This window comes from Varanus komodoensis, unplaced genomic scaffold (genome assembly GCF_004798865.1).
Source record: "Varanus komodoensis strain SLA01 unplaced genomic scaffold, ASM479886v1 scaffold5, whole genome shotgun sequence".
Lineage (NCBI taxonomy): Eukaryota > Metazoa > Chordata > Lepidosauria > Squamata > Varanidae > Varanus > Varanus komodoensis.
In genome coordinates this window covers 45740056-45757858 of record NW_025336087.1, presented here as the reverse complement: position 1 = coordinate 45757858, position 17803 = coordinate 45740056, and the positions used below count along the sequence as shown (strand labels likewise).

General features: G+C 44.2%; 1 protein-coding gene across 11 annotated transcripts in view; it reads left to right on the top strand.

Moving 5' to 3' along the window:
• Positions 1 to 12177: 12177 nt before the first annotated feature.
• The window catches only part of LOC123031600 (transducin-like enhancer protein 4), a 158121-nt gene continuing 152495 nt past the window's right edge, over positions 12178 to 17803 (top strand). For 8 of the 11 annotated variants that reach the window (XM_044446781.1, XM_044446780.1, XM_044446776.1 and 5 more), the window contains exons 1-4: positions 12178 to 13385; positions 14362 to 14459; positions 15731 to 15794; positions 17174 to 17218. In XM_044446781.1, the coding sequence (XP_044302716.1) occupies positions 13341 to 13385; positions 14362 to 14459; positions 15731 to 15794; positions 17174 to 17218 (252 nt within the window). In that variant the 5' untranslated portion in view covers positions 12178 to 13340. The remainder of the gene's footprint in view (positions 13386 to 14361; positions 14460 to 15730; positions 15795 to 17173; positions 17219 to 17803) is intronic. The other 3 variants (XM_044446770.1, XM_044446773.1, XM_044446771.1) reach the window with 3 other exon arrangements.

The window sequence follows — 17803 nt, the reverse complement described above, 5'->3', positions numbered from 1 at the left end:
TCTTCAACAGCCTAAAGAGCATTTCCCACAGATCAGTTAATAAGATGCAGTCCAGAGAAAGGCCCAATGAATCTGTTTGTTACAGTCTACTTAGCGATGCTCTGGCTACAATATACCAGGACTGCAGTCAGGGCGAAGGCACTGGCACACCACGATCCGAGGAAATGCATGCTGATACAGCAACGATAATACTTTGTTTAGAGAAAGTAGGAAGTTCCAGAATGATCTGAGCCAATTTTAAGTAAACAAATAAACAAACAAAGCTAAAATAGACAAGAATGGGATCAGATACCAAAACCAAACAGAGCTTTGTTATGAACCAACACAAGGACACTGTTTATAGTTGTGTAAAATGTGCATACTTTAAGGTAAAGATCTTGGCAGAGATAAAGTGCTACAGAAGAGTGACAGAGTTGATGGATATACAGACCCTGAAAAACACACATACATCAATTACTTGTTTGGCTCCAGTCCAGTAATTTTTATTTGGGAAAGCCACATGTGAGTGCGGTTTTGATTGCAGGAAGTGAGTGGCTGTTGTTAAAGGATACTGTTTCATTGATGTCCTTTGGCTTTCCTCCCCTTGCTCTCCCTCTCCCCCCCCCCCCCGATAGGGATGCTGATAGGATGGGAACGCTCATGCTTTATATAAAGAAAAGCAAGTCAGTCTTCTTGGTTTGCTTCCAGTGATCTGTTGTCTGGGCCGATAATCATGTTCCAGGTTTGAAGACACCTAGGGAGACTCTTCTACATAGCATCATCTGCAACCTCAAGGCCTCCTTTTCTCCCAAGGACTGTTCTGTCTAATCTGGCTTAAAGGGAAAGGACTGTAAGTGCTGTTTCCCACCAAGAATTAGCACCTGGGCAGCAGATGGACTGAACCGGCAGGCCCACAAGTCACCGTCTCCTACTCTGGTTTGCGCAGATGTGCTGCTTTTCTCTTCAAGTATAACTTACATTTATTTATTTATTTATTTATTTATTTATTTATTTATACCATTTCCAAATGCACATGCATGCTATGCATGCTCACACAAACAAATGCAATTTCTATGCAGATCCATCCATGCCTCCTTTTGTCCCCTTTCTCAGCAAGTCATAATGACCACCCTACCTACAAATGTGTGTGTATCAGTGTGTGCATTCTGTTTTTTGGGTACTGTCCTTTTGCCAGTATCCTTGATTTGTACAAGCTGTTGCTATTCAGTAAAAGGGAATGGGTTGACTGGTACATTTTTAAGAGCTGTTTTCCAGCATTAGACACAAGGAAGAAAAAAGGCAAGGGGGAAGAAAGAATAGCATTTGCAAAGGCGAACCCTTTAAAATAGTGGGATGAGGCTGGTGAGTTATGTGTGCCACGCCTTGCAGCTGTGTCCTTGGAGCTATCAGGTAGGTGCTCATGTGCCTGGAACCATCTCTCTCTCCAACCTAAAGCAATACATGAGCTTGTCCAACATGTATGCCATGTTCCAACATGACACTGTGGGTTCATTCACCCACAGAATTCCATGAAGTCCAGTGGCTGCCATTTTGCATGTGCAAGCCACGGCAGAGACACACTGTGGCTTGTTCTGTCATGCAAATCTGGCATGGATGGGTTGTTGGCAAGAGTAACAAACCACTTACAACCTAAAACAGCCCACGGGTTGTGCATGGCTTCTTACTCACACCAACAGCCTACTCTTGCTGAGTTCTCATGATGCAACCACCTGTGGTTCACCCCTGTTGTGTCTTTCATATGCAACATGGCAGCTAGTGTACTTTAGGGAGTCTCCGGAGTGAATTTACCCACAGAGGCAGCCTGTGTCATGTGAAGCAAGTAACCAAGTTTTTAAGCTACTGCAGTTTGAGCTGTGGAGGAAACATGAGTTCCTTCCAGTGGAAGCATGTGTTGGTGGATGTGATCCTATTGCTTGATCATCTGTTACATTTATATACCCTACCTTTCCTCCAAGGAGCTCCTGGTAGTAGAAATTACTTCCCACCTATTTCTTTTGTCCTCACAACAACCCTGTGGGTGGGTTAGGTTGAGAGTCAGTGACTGGCCCAAGGTTATCCAGGAAGCTTCATGACAGAATGAGGACTACCAACGGGGTCTCCTCAGTCCTAGCCCAACCTTCCAACCAGTACACCACACTGGCTCTTACTGGATAATCCCTGTTGAGTCTCTTCCCATCTTTCTTCCAGATAACATCTGAAAAGTAAATATAGCCTTACTTCTGTGTATAATCCAGTGAAATCACAATTGACACGAATTTTATCACATCCTGCATTGCATTACAGTGGCTTCCTTGGAAACTTCCTTGGAAATACTCTTTCACTGGAAATAGTGATGGAAGACCTGTTTCCACAAATAAACAGAATGCATCATCTTCAAAATCAACAGATTCCTGAGCAGATAAGCATTGATTGTGTACATAATGCAAGCTTCTGCCCAAAGGGATTTACAGCATAGAAGCACATCCATAAAAATAAGTGCAACAAAAAGAAAGAAACCTTGCTGGGCCCCCTGGTGTGTTCTGCTTTTAACCCAAGATGCTTTCTGAATGGTCTGCTCATAATATCTGAGAACTCCATTGAGAAATCTGCATATCCACCCCTGTTTCACTTTCATAGAAAAAAGGAAATGGAGGGATTATTCTTTGGGGAATAAAAATGTATTTAGGCGGAAAGGCATTTGGTTGTTCATGAAAACATAAACAGTGTAGGTGGATTAGAGTTTCCATCTCGTTCTGCACAGAGCAGTAAGAAAGGGCTCAGTGGCCACTTCTTAAATCAGTTCCTCTTCCTAGTTAAACTCCTTTCACAAATAACCTTTTTCATGGGAGAGATACTTTATTTTTCTTATTTATGATCTTCTCACCAAAGGAAAGAATAAGGACAATCAAACTCTTCCCTAATGCACCTATCAACAGAAGCTAAACCTTTTATTTCCTAGTGTTCCTGCTGAGTTGGCGGACCCATAACAACATGTGGGTCAACTCCAATATGTAATTGAGGATTAAAAGAGAAATTGTGTCCTTAAGCTGTTAAGAGAAATGAAGAAATTAGCAGTAGGCAGTATAATCAACAGAGGATGAAAATCTTATTTATATTCTCCATATCATTATTTTTTTAAAACAAAGGATAGAATTCCTTGTTTAGCATGTGTGTTGACATATGTTTGTTGCCTTGCATGTAAAGTTTCAAGGAAAATCAAGGCAACATTACTCTTTGGAAGTGTATTTTAGAACTAATTCTGATGTGCATGTTTAACTTGCTATTACAGCAGGTCTGACATGGGTCAAATTCAGACAATGCTATAACCTGGCCTTATTTGTTGATCAATCCACAGATGATCAGGGTCATGATGAGTTGCCACCTATCCTTTTCTTGAAGATATGCCAGGGGACTCTCCTACTTTCCTTTCCTCCCTGCAGCAAATGTGACCTCTTTTATGGTTGTCATAGCTTGTTTTCCATTTTGGAGGCAGGAGACTGATTCTTGCAGCCTTCAAAGAGACAATCACTGACAGTACATTCAGAGTGTCCACGTGGCACACTAGAGTGACTGTTTCTACTTTTTTTTTTTTGAGGGGGGAGTTTTGCACAAACTTGTTCATAATGTTTATTTGGTGGGTGGGTAGATTTGAGCTGCAGAGGTGTGCCATTTTGACGATCCCAAATGCACTGCTTTGCCTTGTCAATGTCCTAGATATTGTCATAATATAGGAGATGCTGTCCATGAGCACTGACAAAGCAAGGCCACAAATGAGTGCATGCTGTTTACTGGTGAAAGGAGGTAGCATGTAGAAAACCCCTTTCCCAGCAAGATTTTTTAAGTTTAGGGGTTGGACATGACTGTTCTAATTGTCCCTTACCCTTCCTCAAGACTTAGGACTCAGAAAAGTGGAACGATCTGAGCCACTCCTCACAAAAAGGTTTTGACGGGGTAATTAGGATGTTTTGACAGGGATATATGCAGCCACAAACTCTTCAGATGTCTCTGTCCAAAATCAAGCACCCAACCCTGCCAAACATCCCATTTTGAAAGGACGCCTGTGAACAAATTGTCAAAATTCCATAATCTTATGAATGGGGTAGCTCATACTTTTCTACCTTGCTGGGAACCAGGAGTCTCAAGAAAGATTGGGAAGGACAGTCAGGATGGAGGATGCTGTCATACTAGCCAAAGCTCTTTGCCAGTAGGGCTTTGAGTGGCATAGACAAATCGAAGAGCACACCCCGGGCATGTTGCTGTTTATGTAGGGAGAGCATAACCCCATATAGAACAGGTAAATTACTCAAGTCCCAGACACAAAGACTGCCCCCCCCCACAGAGCTTCTATCTTACCAGGATTCAGTTTCATTTGACTGGACCTCATCTAGCTGATTATTGCATTCATCCCCTGATCTAGGTCACTTGAAGTAATTATAAATATTAAAGTTCCAAATCTGCATTTTATTTATTTTTGTTAATGTTAAACACAATGTAAGAATCACCTACAACCAGGTTATAAACTTCTCCAATAATAACGTGTGCTCCAATAATATGGACCTACAACATATCAGAATTACGTTATTAATTTGAAATCCATTTGGAATTCCTCAAGTGGATTTGCATCTTGCTCTAAATTCATCCGTCAATGCATGCTTCAAGTGGTTTCATGCATGGATGCAGATTTCAACAGAATTCGTATTGTGACTGAGGTTACAGAGGTGATTGCTATTCTGACAAGGATGTGTACATTTGCAGTGGTACATCTGGAACAGGTTACCTATATTACACTATAGGATAAAAATGTTTTCCTCTTGGTGCTGAAATTAAGAGTCATTCCAAACCGGATGCTTCTCTAGTAGCAACACTCAAGAGGGCAGTGAGTGGGTATGTAGTCCAGAACCACACACGTATCGCTGTTTTGAACATATGAAGCTCCGTATCTGCTAGTGAGTGGTGAAGCCAGCTTGCTTGTTTACATACACACAGAGATCGTCCTAACTGGAGTGAGACAAAAAACATCTAATATGCAAGTACTAGCAACAGGACAGCTTTATTTCTACAGTTAAGAACAAATATTCTCATATGTTTGGATACTTTAAAAAAATGAATCAGTGAACTCCAGCTGGAAATATTTTATTTCCCATCTTTTAAATTAATGTGAGAGACACTGATATATTCCTCCTATTAAGAAGTTTATAATTCTGCTATAAAACCTGGTGTAGGAAAGAAATCTGAAGACCATACTAGTAAAACTGTCTAAATCAAGAGGCACCATGTTGCCAGACTTACTTCTAAGTTCTAGGCATTCCAACAGAAATGGGGAAAAAACTCTTCCACATTGATGTCAGTGGAATTTCAAAGTGCTTGATTTCAGTCATATTGTGCCCAGGTTTCACAGTTAATGTATTCTTGGAGAATCTCTCATTATATACATTCAAAAGGTACATTTTATGTGTCTCCTGAAGTCCCTGAGAACACAACAATAGGACAATATTTCATGAATGCCTATCAGACAAAACAATCCATTTTAACTATGGCTCTCAATGCCCTTCCTTCCACAATGGATAGGGAGAGAATTAAACAGAATACATCTCAGTTTTTTTTTTAAGTGAAAGCCCTCAAGAACTCTGCAGGTCCTTCCAAATATCATAAAGTCATTCTGCTAATGTAGGTGTCTTCCAGTGAGGGAGAACATGTGGATGCGTGCATCAAAGATATTGTAGTTGCGGATGCAGAAAAGCACTTAGTGCAGGAACCATCATGTAGACGTGGTTCTGCCTTGTCCCGTTGAGCACTACAGTGCAGGAAAACAGGAGAAAAAGGAAGCTGTGTGCAGTCAGAGGGAAGACAATTCAGCTCTGTCCAGCCCCCATTGAGTTGTTCCTACTATATGTTAGTAGTGTTAAGTACTATCTAGAAAGCATTTTCTTATTATTTGCAATTGTAGTTTCTGTCTTTTCACTTTGCCGTCTTTTAATTTCCAGTTAATTAATTTGTGGCTTCTCATTTTGCGGTTCTTGACTTCATAATTTGTACTTCAAAAATTGCGATAGTGTGGTTTATTATTTTGCAAATTAACCTTTACTGTGTGGCTTTGAAATTCTGGAATAAATTATTATCTTTGATGATGATGATGATGATGATGATGATGATCATCATCATCATCATCATCATAGCCAAAGTTTTCTGGCCAGTTTACAACAGAATATGTGAGAACTAACTGGCAATGCACTACAAATGGCAACCAACTTACTCAGTTCTGCCTTCTTGACCTGATTGGCCCTCCTGACTGCGGGGATACGACTCCTTAAGACCAGGGAGACAAAATGGCTACCACCTCCAAACAACCATGGATGCACAGTGTGAATTTGTGTGTAGCAATCACTCTTGCACTTCGGATATGTGCAGCCTGATTAAGAAATGTGTTGCCTGAGCTATCCACAGCAACTGTGAGCAATACACAACGGTCCCCTCAGTATATACATATAAGAAGTCCTTAGCTTACAATTAGTCAGACAGGGCTGGGGCAAATACTCTCTGTCCCATTTTAATTGCTGTTCCATTGAACTTTCACATTCATGTAAGTTCATGAAACGGTGGGAAGATCTGTGGGCTCTTCCCATACTCTGCAACATCTAAATTATAGGTAAGGTGTCCTGTAATGAAAGGCACCACCCCTGGACTTCCTCCAGTTACAGCCACCCTTACAGCCTTCTGAAAACAGCAACTAAGGGGATGTTACATAAAACAAGTGTGCCAGATCTACTCTGGCCTCTCTGACACCGGCGCTCAGATTTATAAAGATGATTTTCCAGGGCTGGGCTTATGGAACATGAGTAAGATATTCTGACAAGTATGTGAAACAAAGCAAACAAACACGTAGGGAAAAAATGAACAAGCTTTTCAACACAAAGGGACAGGAGAGTCTTCCTACACTTCATGGAGCATCTAATGGTGGTGAATTTAATGAACTACCTGGAAGGGAACACTCCTCCAGTATTTAGGTGTTGAAGGGAGTTGCCGCCTCACAGGCATCAGTTGGAAGGTTGTAGTGTTTGCATTAATGGGAAGAGGCCTTTACTGTGGGAGTATTACTGCTGCCAAAAGTACTAATTACTCACATATAAAAGAGTCAAGAATACACACCCTCAATTACTGCATTGCATGAAGTAACTTTGTCTGTCTCAACTTGCCAAAGCCCAGTCGTGGGACACTGTAATTAGGATCAGTCGGCAAATAACAAGGCAGGAAGCTTTGAGAAATGTGGGATTGCTTTCTTCGTATTTGCTTGATAAGCTCAGTTTCATGGCTTAGCAACATTTCCTGGGTTAATGACTTACATTAGAAGTATATGATGGCTGGCCGGGAATGAGGTTTTGGCACTGGAGAGGTTCTCTACGAGGGCATCAGTCGAGCACTAAAGAACAGAAGCCTAATTATATATTGTTACTATGAAGGCGACAAGATTCTCAGATCATCTCACAGTTAAACTCTAAAGGCTTTTTCTTTGGCTTAATTTCAGAGTGCCCTACGTAACCCCTTCCCTAATCAACAAGAATGCAGGTGTGCGTGGCAATGTCAGCCCCAGGTTTGTGAGTGCTCTTGGACAAGACCCCTCAGGAGAATCCCTCCCTCAGGGAGTCCGGTGTCTCATCACCACCAGATGCTTTCGCTCCTTCATCCTTGTTCTCGTCATAGCCACCATTTGTTGGCTTAGAGGCAGAGAGCCAGTAGCAAGGAAGCAGGGGCAGCTTCTGTCCCTCTCGCCACCTCTGAGGACTGGGCCAGAGGGTGGAAAAGCAGTAGGAAGGAGACACAAATCCAACAGGGCCTTTGTTGGTGGACCCCTGCTGGAGTCTGGGCCTACTACAGGTGCCTGACTGAACCTAGCCTTGATGCCGGCCCTGCTTTGAGTGTACACATTTCGCTTCTGTATCACTCTGGGAGCTCCTCCTGCCCTTCCATCCTGGGCACAATCCTACAGGAATTTCTTTATTGATGAGCTAAATTGGAGTTGCCCATGAGTAGCTGTATACTCCAGCATACCTTCCATATACTTCAGTGAGTGTAAGAGACATTCTTTACTGTTTGGAGATACTAGAAGGAAATGCAGTAAGTTCTTCTTTCCCAAGTTTGACTCTTGGATTGTTAATCACTTTGAGCTTCCTGTTCTTGGTGACAGGTATTGTACAATTCAAGTCAATAATTAAAATGCAGAGGAAACACTCCTCTGTGTAGAAAAAATTTACACCACAACTGCTAAATTTATACTACTCTCTACTTCCAGCTTTTCAGTGGTTATATGGTAAAAGCACCAGCACATAATTGCTACTTCTTTTTTGCACAAGTAGACGCGATAGCAGAAGAGACAGTGCTTTAAAGCTAGATCTGTTCCATTTGTGTTTAAAATAGAAAAGTGTATGTGTATAAACCCATAGGTGGATGAAACATGGAAGGAAAAGGCAATATGGTAGTCATTGGAAGGCGTGGAGAAGATCCAGCCATGTGGCCCTTTTGTTATAAAAATGGGGCCCTGTACCCGTTATATCGCTCTTGTTAAGCCCAGATTTAACAAATGAATCTGCCATTATCATTTCTGGTTTGAACTTACGCTATCCAGAAAGCTGTTCTCCAAGTTAATGTGATTTGGAAGATCTTGTTACAAATTCCCCAGTGACTGAGATACAGAACTTCAGGTCTTCAAAAGTTAAAATAGGATACAGGTAGGTAACTTGAAATGTTATGCAAACCCCCCCCCCCCCCGTTACATTTGCTTAGAAACCATGGTAAGCAAGTCTATGGTGCATGAGTGAGGGTTGCTCCATTAAAAATGCCCAGACACCACCCATGGGAAAATAACCTCACTGGTTTCTTCATTATCATTGGTATGATTCCACTGGTAATAATCCCCATTGCACACGCACTCCATAACTTAAGAGTTGTTACTGGAACTCATAAAAAGAAGAAATAACGACTTGGGGGTGTTGACTTAGCAAGAAAAATCTATCACCAGTTCTCTAATTGTGTGCCTTCTCCCCATGCAGTAGTAACACGGTCCCTGTTTTCTAGCCATGGGGTGCAGTGCTGATGCCAGCCTGCATTTGCTCCACATGAGCTGTGCAGTGTTACAATGTCCTCTTTGTTCGGATTCTCTTGTGTGCCCGCAGACACACAGATATGGACAACAAGGGTACCTACACTGAGCTGGAGACACTTTTTTCTTGGTTACAATTTTATTGATTTTTGAGGTACAAATAAAAAAATATTCTTTAGCCCATAGCATTTGCTAGCAGGCCTGGGGTTGCTGCACAAAGTCTGTGTTACATTTTATCGTGATGCTCTGATTCCGTCTCCCTTCCTCCTGTACTGTCATTAGAAAGAGTAATTGGGGCCCAGTTTAAATCAGTTGTGTGAGCTTAGGTTATTTTGGACAGTGAGTGATGGCTATTAGCTGCACTGAACGTTTGTTTGATGGAAGCAGGCTTGCTTGATTTAAAGTTACATAAACGAAGAAGTCTCACAAATGAGGTTTTAAGCATGCACCATGAAAGCCACTTCTTCGTAACTGACTGACAGCCAGCACAGCATATCCCAGCAGAGAATCTGTTGATGTCAGTTCACTTACGGCCTAATAGTAATAGCTTGCTTTATTAGGCAATTACTTGCATTTTGATAACATCCAGTGGCCAAAGCAATCTTGCAAAGTTCTGTGAACGCATGAACTTGGGTATAAGCTGAAGCATATGGAGCCCAAAAGAAAGAGCTAGATTATCAGGCTGTGGCAGATCTTCCTTACCCTTGAAAAGAATTACTGTTTTCCTTATTTAGTTGCACACATTTGAGGCACAGGCCTGAAAGACATGTGGCTGGACGAAATAGCTTTGCCAGCTACATTCATCCAATGTGGGGCTAGACGACTCTGGTGGGTACAGACCCTCCTACATGATACATTGCTGTTGTGCTGCCAAAATTCAGTGACTTTGCAGCAGCCAATCCCGACTCTTCACAAAAAATGAGAGTTGCTGAACTTTGGTGACAAACTGCTTCAGAGGATCTAATGTGGGTATTTCAGCTTATTTACAATTTCAGCAATGTTTCAGCATTGGAGACTGAAATTAGAAGACAAGAGGAGGTGTATTTTGTGGGGCACCCCTGCCCACCGCCTGAAATGGGTCATCATCTCTTATATGGCCTACTGTTCTTAGTAGGGCCGGAAGGCAGCAACTATCTAGACACATCATACCCATAGTAAGCAGTGCGTAGAATATAAACTTCAGTAGATGGATCTCATATACCTATCTGTGGGACCTGCCCAATCAGGATCCCTTGACACATGTATACAGAGGTTTAAAGATGTGTGGGCATCAGTTGTGGGAAGCATCAGCACATCCGCAGTTATCTTCTGCCTGGTACAAATTTGGGAGCTGTCCTAACTGATCCAGTGCACACTTAGATGTAAGCCTCACTCTGCACAATGGTGCTTTCTTCTTCCCAAGCGATTGCACAAAGAACACAAGATTCACACGAGAGAGCCTTCTAGCTGCCCTACAGCTCAAGGTTCATGAAAAAGCCACGCGAGAGCTCAAGCCGAGTCTCCGCTGTGTTCTAGCTTTAAGCAGCAGCCTTTGTCAACATTCCCCCTACACTGCGAAGCTTCCAAAATTCTTCGGCTTTCACCTTAGTCTGCAAAATGTAGTCGCCTTCCATCTGATATACATACATACACGCAGGCAAACCTGCCAGATTTTTAATTTTTGTGAGGGCGGGCGGGCGGGCAATGAAATGAAATGAAATCAAGACGGCTGAACAAGCCAGCCCCAGACTCCTCCTGCCCTTCCCTCCTCCTGCTTGTCAGACAAGGGTGTGGAAGAGAAATCGACTCCATCGTTTGCGCGACCCCCGGCTCCCCCCAGCCCTCTCTCGGAATGAAGAGCAGCACCCGCGACGGTCGGGGAGCGGAGGCAAATGCTTCGCCGCGCGATGCTTTCCCAATTAACCTCGCGCGCGGAGCCGCCTTGGCATCCGAGGGAAGCCCCCTGTTCGGGGGCGTCTAGCTCGCTTTCTCGATCCGCCGTCGCGCCTCTCCCCCTCCCCGACGGAGCACTGCTAGGCCGCCGCCGCCGCCGCCGCCGCCGCCGCTCTGGACGGAGGTCATTGGCGCTGAGTAAATTATCTCTGGATAAATTATTCGTTTGAACAGCCTTCATTTCCTTCTGCCGTCTCTCCCGCTCAGTGCCAGGGCGTCTTTGTGCCCAATTAACAGCCCCGTCTTTTATAGCCAGGGAAATCCTGACATCTCCCTAAATGGAAGAAAATGAAAAGATCCCAATCTCCCGCTCCGCTCGCCCACCCCCTTTCCCCTCCTCCTTCCCCGCGCGGCTCAGTCGCCCCCGTCTCCCGCTCGCTCGCTCGCTCGATGCAGCGATTCAGTCCCGTTCACATGAAAATTATGCCAGCTCCAGTGGCGCGTAAAATTGATGTGAACTGAAAGAAGTGGGATCAGTGTGATCTTCCCTCTCTTGTCTCAACAGGGGTTTCGGCACGTTACACAAGGCCGAGCTTGTCTCTTTAAGGAGACATTGGCCCCTAATTAGTCCGCATTCCTCCTGGTGCGGGTGATACAGCGGCGATGAGTGGCACCGGGTGGGGGTGGGCCGCTGCGAGGTTCAATGGATCCCCCGGTCCCGCCGCACACCTCCCTTGTTGTGCCACCACCCAGCCGACAAGAGCCGGCAGCAGTAGCGGCGGCGGCAGCAACCACCACCCCACGTTACTTTGATTGACAGCTGAACAAATGTTTCCCCTGTTCGAACGCCGGCGCAATCGAACGTCAGCAATCTCAAAGCTCCACCTCAGGCAGAGCTGAGGAGGGAGAGTTGGGGGAGTGCCCCTTCAAACGGAGCCGTCCGATTGGCTGCCGACCCAAACGGCGTCTGGGCCCCACGTGGGGAATCAAAGCAGAGCCGCCCCCCCCGCCCCAGAGCCGTAAGCCCATTTGTCAGCGGCGAAATGATGGGCATTAATACAGAACGGCGATTAATGAGTGGCCACTGCTGATTGGTCGCTGGCGACGCCCTCCGTGGGAGGAGCAGCTGGGAGGGGGAAAGAGACAGGAGCCTAAAGATGTTTTGTGCTTCCTGATGGGAGTGGTAGTTTACTTGATTACACAGAGCGCGCCAGCCAGGAAGAATAGCTTCGTGAAGGACTACGTATCCCGGGATGCTCCGCGGCAGCCTTGTCTTCCGATTGTTGTGAATATGTATCAGAATGTTAATGATTTGCTGCTGCTAAATTTGGTCAAAGGAGTCACCTCGCCAGAGCGTGTTGTTAGAGCTGTTCCGAGCGGTGGGTTTGGGCTGCCGCTGCGGTTTCGTGTTATATTGTTCTGTGTTGCTATTTGCAAGAGTTTGCAAAGGAAGAGGAGAGGATAAAAAAGGGGAAATAAACAACTCAATCAATCAAGATCCTGTTTCTTTTTTCTAAAAAAGATTTTTTTAAAGGGGGAGGGAGAACAAGAGCCGTTTAAAAGGGAAGGAAGAAGGAAAAAAAGCCACAACAAAAGGTTATTGCACTTAGTTCTTTGAAGACGCTTATAATTGCTAAGGGGGAAAGACGGGAGTAACAACATCCGATTCGTTTCGTCTCGGGAGTTTTTGGTTGCTATAAAGACACGGATTTCTTCTTTTCCTTCTGCCTCGTTGCGAACGGCCAACAACTAAGATCAATAAAAGTTTTCAAACGGAAGAGGCGGCTGCGGGAGGTATCACTGCGGGAGAGGATCGCATTTGGTATGAACGGAGTTTCCCTTTCCCTTTCCCTTGCTTGCCATCTAGGGGAACGGCAGGAGGGTCGATCGCGGTGAAGGGGGAGAGGGCGAGAGCAAGCCGACCCTCGGAGCGCAACCGAGGGAGCCGGCGCCGTGCAGGAGAAGCCTTCGCACGTCGGGACCTCGGAAGAGGGACTTGTCCGAAACCTTCCGTCGCAGGCCAACAGCCGCTTGAAAGCTCGGATCGCTCAGGGCCCTGGGCGTGGGAGCGCCGGAGCGGGCTGAATTGGCCGAGGTCTCTTCGGCGATGACGGACGTCGGTCAGTGACAGCCCCTGTGGAATGTGGCACGGGCCCCCTTCTGCCGGGGATATCGCCGCCGCCGCCGCTTCCTCCTGCTCCTCGTCGCCTTGTGTGTTCCCTCCGGTCCCTGGGGTGGCAGAGTACGGGCAGAGCCGGAGACGCTCCTCAAAGCACGGGCGTCGGGCAGCTCCGTCCTCCGCCGCCGCCTCCATCCGTCCTCTTTGCATTGTTGCAATTAAAATCAATGAACCGAGTTTTCCTTCTGGCCCAGAGCACCCACTAAATCGGTTTGGATGATTCGCGATCTGAGCAAGATGTACCCTCAAACCAGACACCCGGTGAGTAGCGCCGAGCGAGCCGGCGTGACCAGGGCTGGGGGCTTACGACTTGTGCTGTGCCGTGTGTGGGAGCCCCCCCTTTGCCGATGCCCTTCTTCTCCCCCCTTTCCGAAAGTCTTGTTTACAAAATGGGAGGGGCGCAACCGCGCCGCGAGTTTTGGAGGGGCGGGGGGAGAGAAAGAGAGAGAAAATAGACCGGAGACGATCGGCAAGAATAAAGACAAATCTTCGGCCCGCTTTGCCTCCTGCGTTGAGAACGCAAATGCGGGGAAAGGGAGGGGGTGAAGAGGAGGCGGGAGGGAGAGTTGGGTGAAACAATTGAGTTGTAGCCATTTTCTTATTGTTGTCTTTGGCTTTCCGAGCTTTACGATGTCAGGGAGATGTTTATAGTACTTCCCGTCTTGCTAGCGTTTGAAAGGATTTCGAGGCCAGTTTTGCAGAGAGCGAGAGCCGAGGTTCCTCGCGCTTAATTCGTTTTATCTGGCAGCGCGTGTATTGCCCATTTGTGCCTTGCGATTTCCGCGCCTTTGCCCCCTTTTCATCCCTTTCCGCCTTTCTTATCCCGGTTAATAACAAGGGTAGTAGCGTTTCCCTTTTCTTTCCCAAGCCTGGAGACTGCGGGTGGTTAGGTGGGAGTGGGGAGATGAGCAATCGAAGACCAGGCGCTCCCTCAATTAGAGGCTTAGAGAGGTGTGGGGAAGACACTTTGTGCGTGTGTAAGGGCGGAAGACTCTTGTGATTGAAAGACAGAAACACTCTGTCTTGCGTGTGTGTGCGCGAGAGAGGGAGGGAAGGAGGTGGGGGGGGGGAGAGAGAGAGTGCGCGCGCATACACTCAGGAAAGTCAGTTTTAATAGCTCTTTTCATTAGTGATGTATGGGTGACCTCGCCAGGCATGTTTGTATGTGTTGTATGCACCAGTGGGCTGGCTTCGCTGAGGAGTAATTAAAACATTTCATTCTCATGACCGCTTCTAGGCACCACATCAGCCTGCTCAACCCTTCAAATTCACCATTTCTGAATCTTGCGATCGGATTAAAGAGGAGTTTCAGTTCTTACAGGCTCAGTACCACAGGTAATGATGTTTACTTTCCCCGAGCATTGTGTTTGCTTGTCTCTTGCCACTTTTTTCTTTCCCCATCCTCCTCTTATGGAGGTGAGGAAGACAGGTATAGAGGTCCCTCTCTTTGGCTGGAGTAGAAAAAAAAAAAGAGAGTATACTTGTTTTTTTCTAAAGATGTGACCTTTCCCCCTAACAAAAACAAACACACACACAGGTCGTAGCCTTGATACCACTGTGTCATTTCATCTCCTTCATCTTGCCCAAGACAGCTTGGCTTGAGCTGTGACCAGATCCCTTGACTCGGGAGGTTTCAAAATATTATGAGTGTACTTTTAAACATGCCACTGAGTGTGTTAAAAAAACAACACTTCATTGGAGGTAGTGAGAGAGAAAAACAAAATCCATCCCTCTGAATTAATCCAGATGGGGGCTAGCCTTCTTGGCATTTCTGACACCAAAACACACGTAAGAGGTCTTATGGGGAGCAGGAAGCAGGAGTAGAAGATAATGTGAGAAGTGAGAGGATTGGCAGCTGCTGGACAAGGATCCCTCCCCACTTTAGGGGCACAGTGGGGGGATGATTTTTTAAAAATTTCCTGTGTGTATTTTTGCTTAAATGTTCTTTGGGAGCTGCCCATCTCCTTCATATTGTGTGTGACAACATGCTGCATCAGGTACTGATAAACTGGAATTGGAGCTGGAGTGTTCTTTCATTATCCTTAAGGCAAAAGTACTTCATACTCTCTTTGAGAAATGAGGTTTCCCAAGATTGTTGCACTGGGCTTTTAAAAATGAGGAGGGGGAAAGCGAACAATGCAAAGGATGCTTTATTGCTCACAAGGTGTCGCTTGTGGATGCTGTTGTGCTGCTTTCTTTGACATTCTAAAATCCTTAATGTGTTTTGAGTAGTTACTCAAAGTTACATCATCTGTTTAAGGGCAAATAAGTTCACATGTAAAAATCAGCTTGTATCATAGTCTTTTATCGTTTTGTGATAGTCAAGCCTCCTAACAAATCATCTCTGTGTGCGTGTGTGCATGTGTTCTTTCCTCCTGGTCCAAGGCATTTATTTCCAAACTTTCCTGCCTTGTGTTTAAGTAAAAGTCTAGTATACCTACTGGTGACGAAAATTATAGAGATTTTTAAACTATTTGTTTTTGTCTCTTTATGAACATTACAGAAGGTGACATATAGGGGAAGACTTCTATATTACGAGAAATAAAACCACGACAGCATGTTTTTGTGTTGCCTCAAACTCATGGATGTTTGTTTTTCTTGAACAGTCTAAAGCTAGAATGTGAAAAACTGGCCAGTGAAAAGACAGAGATGCAGCGACATTATGTCATGGTAAGCAAGCAGCATAATGAATTCAAAATGTCTATTTTATTAGTGTGGCCTATGAATAGGAGAAATGCTCAGATTGCTGGAGGCGGCTAGCTAGTGAGCTTGCGATGGAGGTACTCTTATGACGAAGGCTGGAATTCAAAGGCTTTATGTCCATTTAGTATTGATAGTTCTGATGTGAAGTTTTCCTTTCATGGTACAGTCCTCTTGGACCTTCTTCTGTCCAAGCCTCCTTTGAAATAAATAGATGTACTCCAACTTGCAATATATCCTGTAGAGCAGTAGTTCCACAGCATTTGTACCATACATATTTTAAATGTATAGAATCCCTTAACTTTTAATATATTGATAAAGATCTATTCCATGAGTCGGAGGCAGATCTACATTTTCATACTGGGAGGTGAAAGCTTTCAAATCTGCATTTCCTGCCTCACTCCTTAACTTGCAGAATACATCTGTGTTTCAAAACAGGAAAAATATATTTTCAAAGGTAAGATAAAAAGGACCAGCAATTTAATAAAGTCATGCTACTTGAACCTGTTGCTTATGAGGGGTTGGTTAAAAGCTTCATGTTTAATTGAGTCTGTCAGACCAGAGTTGGAGAAAAGGCCCCTCTGCCTCACTTATCTGGGAACTTCTCTCAGCAATAATCAGTGTATGACGAAGTCGCTAAACACATATTTTTTTAATGTATCATGATACCCAAAGAGGTTTTTGTTTGCTCCTCTGTGCTTATGAGAGGAAATAATTACTTTCTTTATGTGATAGAGTGACTCAGTTTTAGGGAGGACAATAACCTTGAGAGAGACGCAGCCTTCTAGCCAAAGCACAAACTATCCATCAAAGCTTATATTCTGGCCTTCACATGTCTAATGTGGCTAAAGCATGCAGTGCTAAGAGGCAAACCCTGTGGATATGGGGAAAGAAGGCTTTAACAATGGGGTATCTACTTCAAATTAGTGTCGTTGGGCAGTTTTGTTCACAAAGTCTGTATTTAATTGTAGTTATTTTATATTTTAATTTAAAATGTTGAAAGAGAATTCTTTTTCATGCTGCTGATGTGTATACGACCTAGACCTTTTTCTAGCATTTATGGCATTCTAGCAACTTAAATTTGTGCTGTGGAACAAAATGTATCTGGGGCTTGCCTGATCTTTAATTATGGCACTTGCTATTTTTCCTTTCTGGTATGCATGTGTGGCTCTCTCCTTTCTGGAGTAGTTGTTTAAACGTGGTAGAATTAGAAACAGATGAACAAAAATTAGGAATGTGTGATCTTTAGAAAGACAGGAAGTTTAGCTATCTTACAATGCTTTATGCCTTCAAAATTGGATGCATTCATGTGATTACATGTTCTAAAATCCATTTTCCTTTCTTCTTAGTATTATGAAATGTCGTATGGGTTGAATATAGAGATGCATAAACAGGTAGGCAAAGCATTTTATCTTTTTGTATAAAGTAACATTTAAATTACTCTTTCATTTGTAGTCAAGTATTTGAATAGCTCTTCTTCTGTGCGGCAAAATGTGAACCTGCTGTAAGAAACTTGTGCAGATTGACCTGTCTGGTCCTCATATTCTGGGAGCCACATACCTGAGGGAAACTTTCTGTTCTGTAATGATTAATGGAATAATTTCTTCTTGCAAAGGTCTATAGAATACAAAGCAGGATTGGAGGTTGAAGCTATTCAATTCGCGCTGTTACCTTGTTGAGATAAATAACTACACTGAAAAGGTCTTAACGTCGAAGGACACATGTCTTTATTTTGTTAAATTGCAAATAAGTGGAAAACTGTTGGGATAGGAAGACTGACAAAAGAAAATTGTTGAATAGGGAGGAGCCCCCCTCATTTTGTTTAGGTGGATCTCCTCAAAAAAGTCCAATGTCTTAGTGCCAATCATTCTTCATAGTAAATGAGCCCATACTGAGATGCAGCTCTGTCCTATAACTAGCAATTAGGCCAAGATCAGTAGCTTAAAGTGTGGTGTAGTAAATTAGATTTCTTCTCTTGA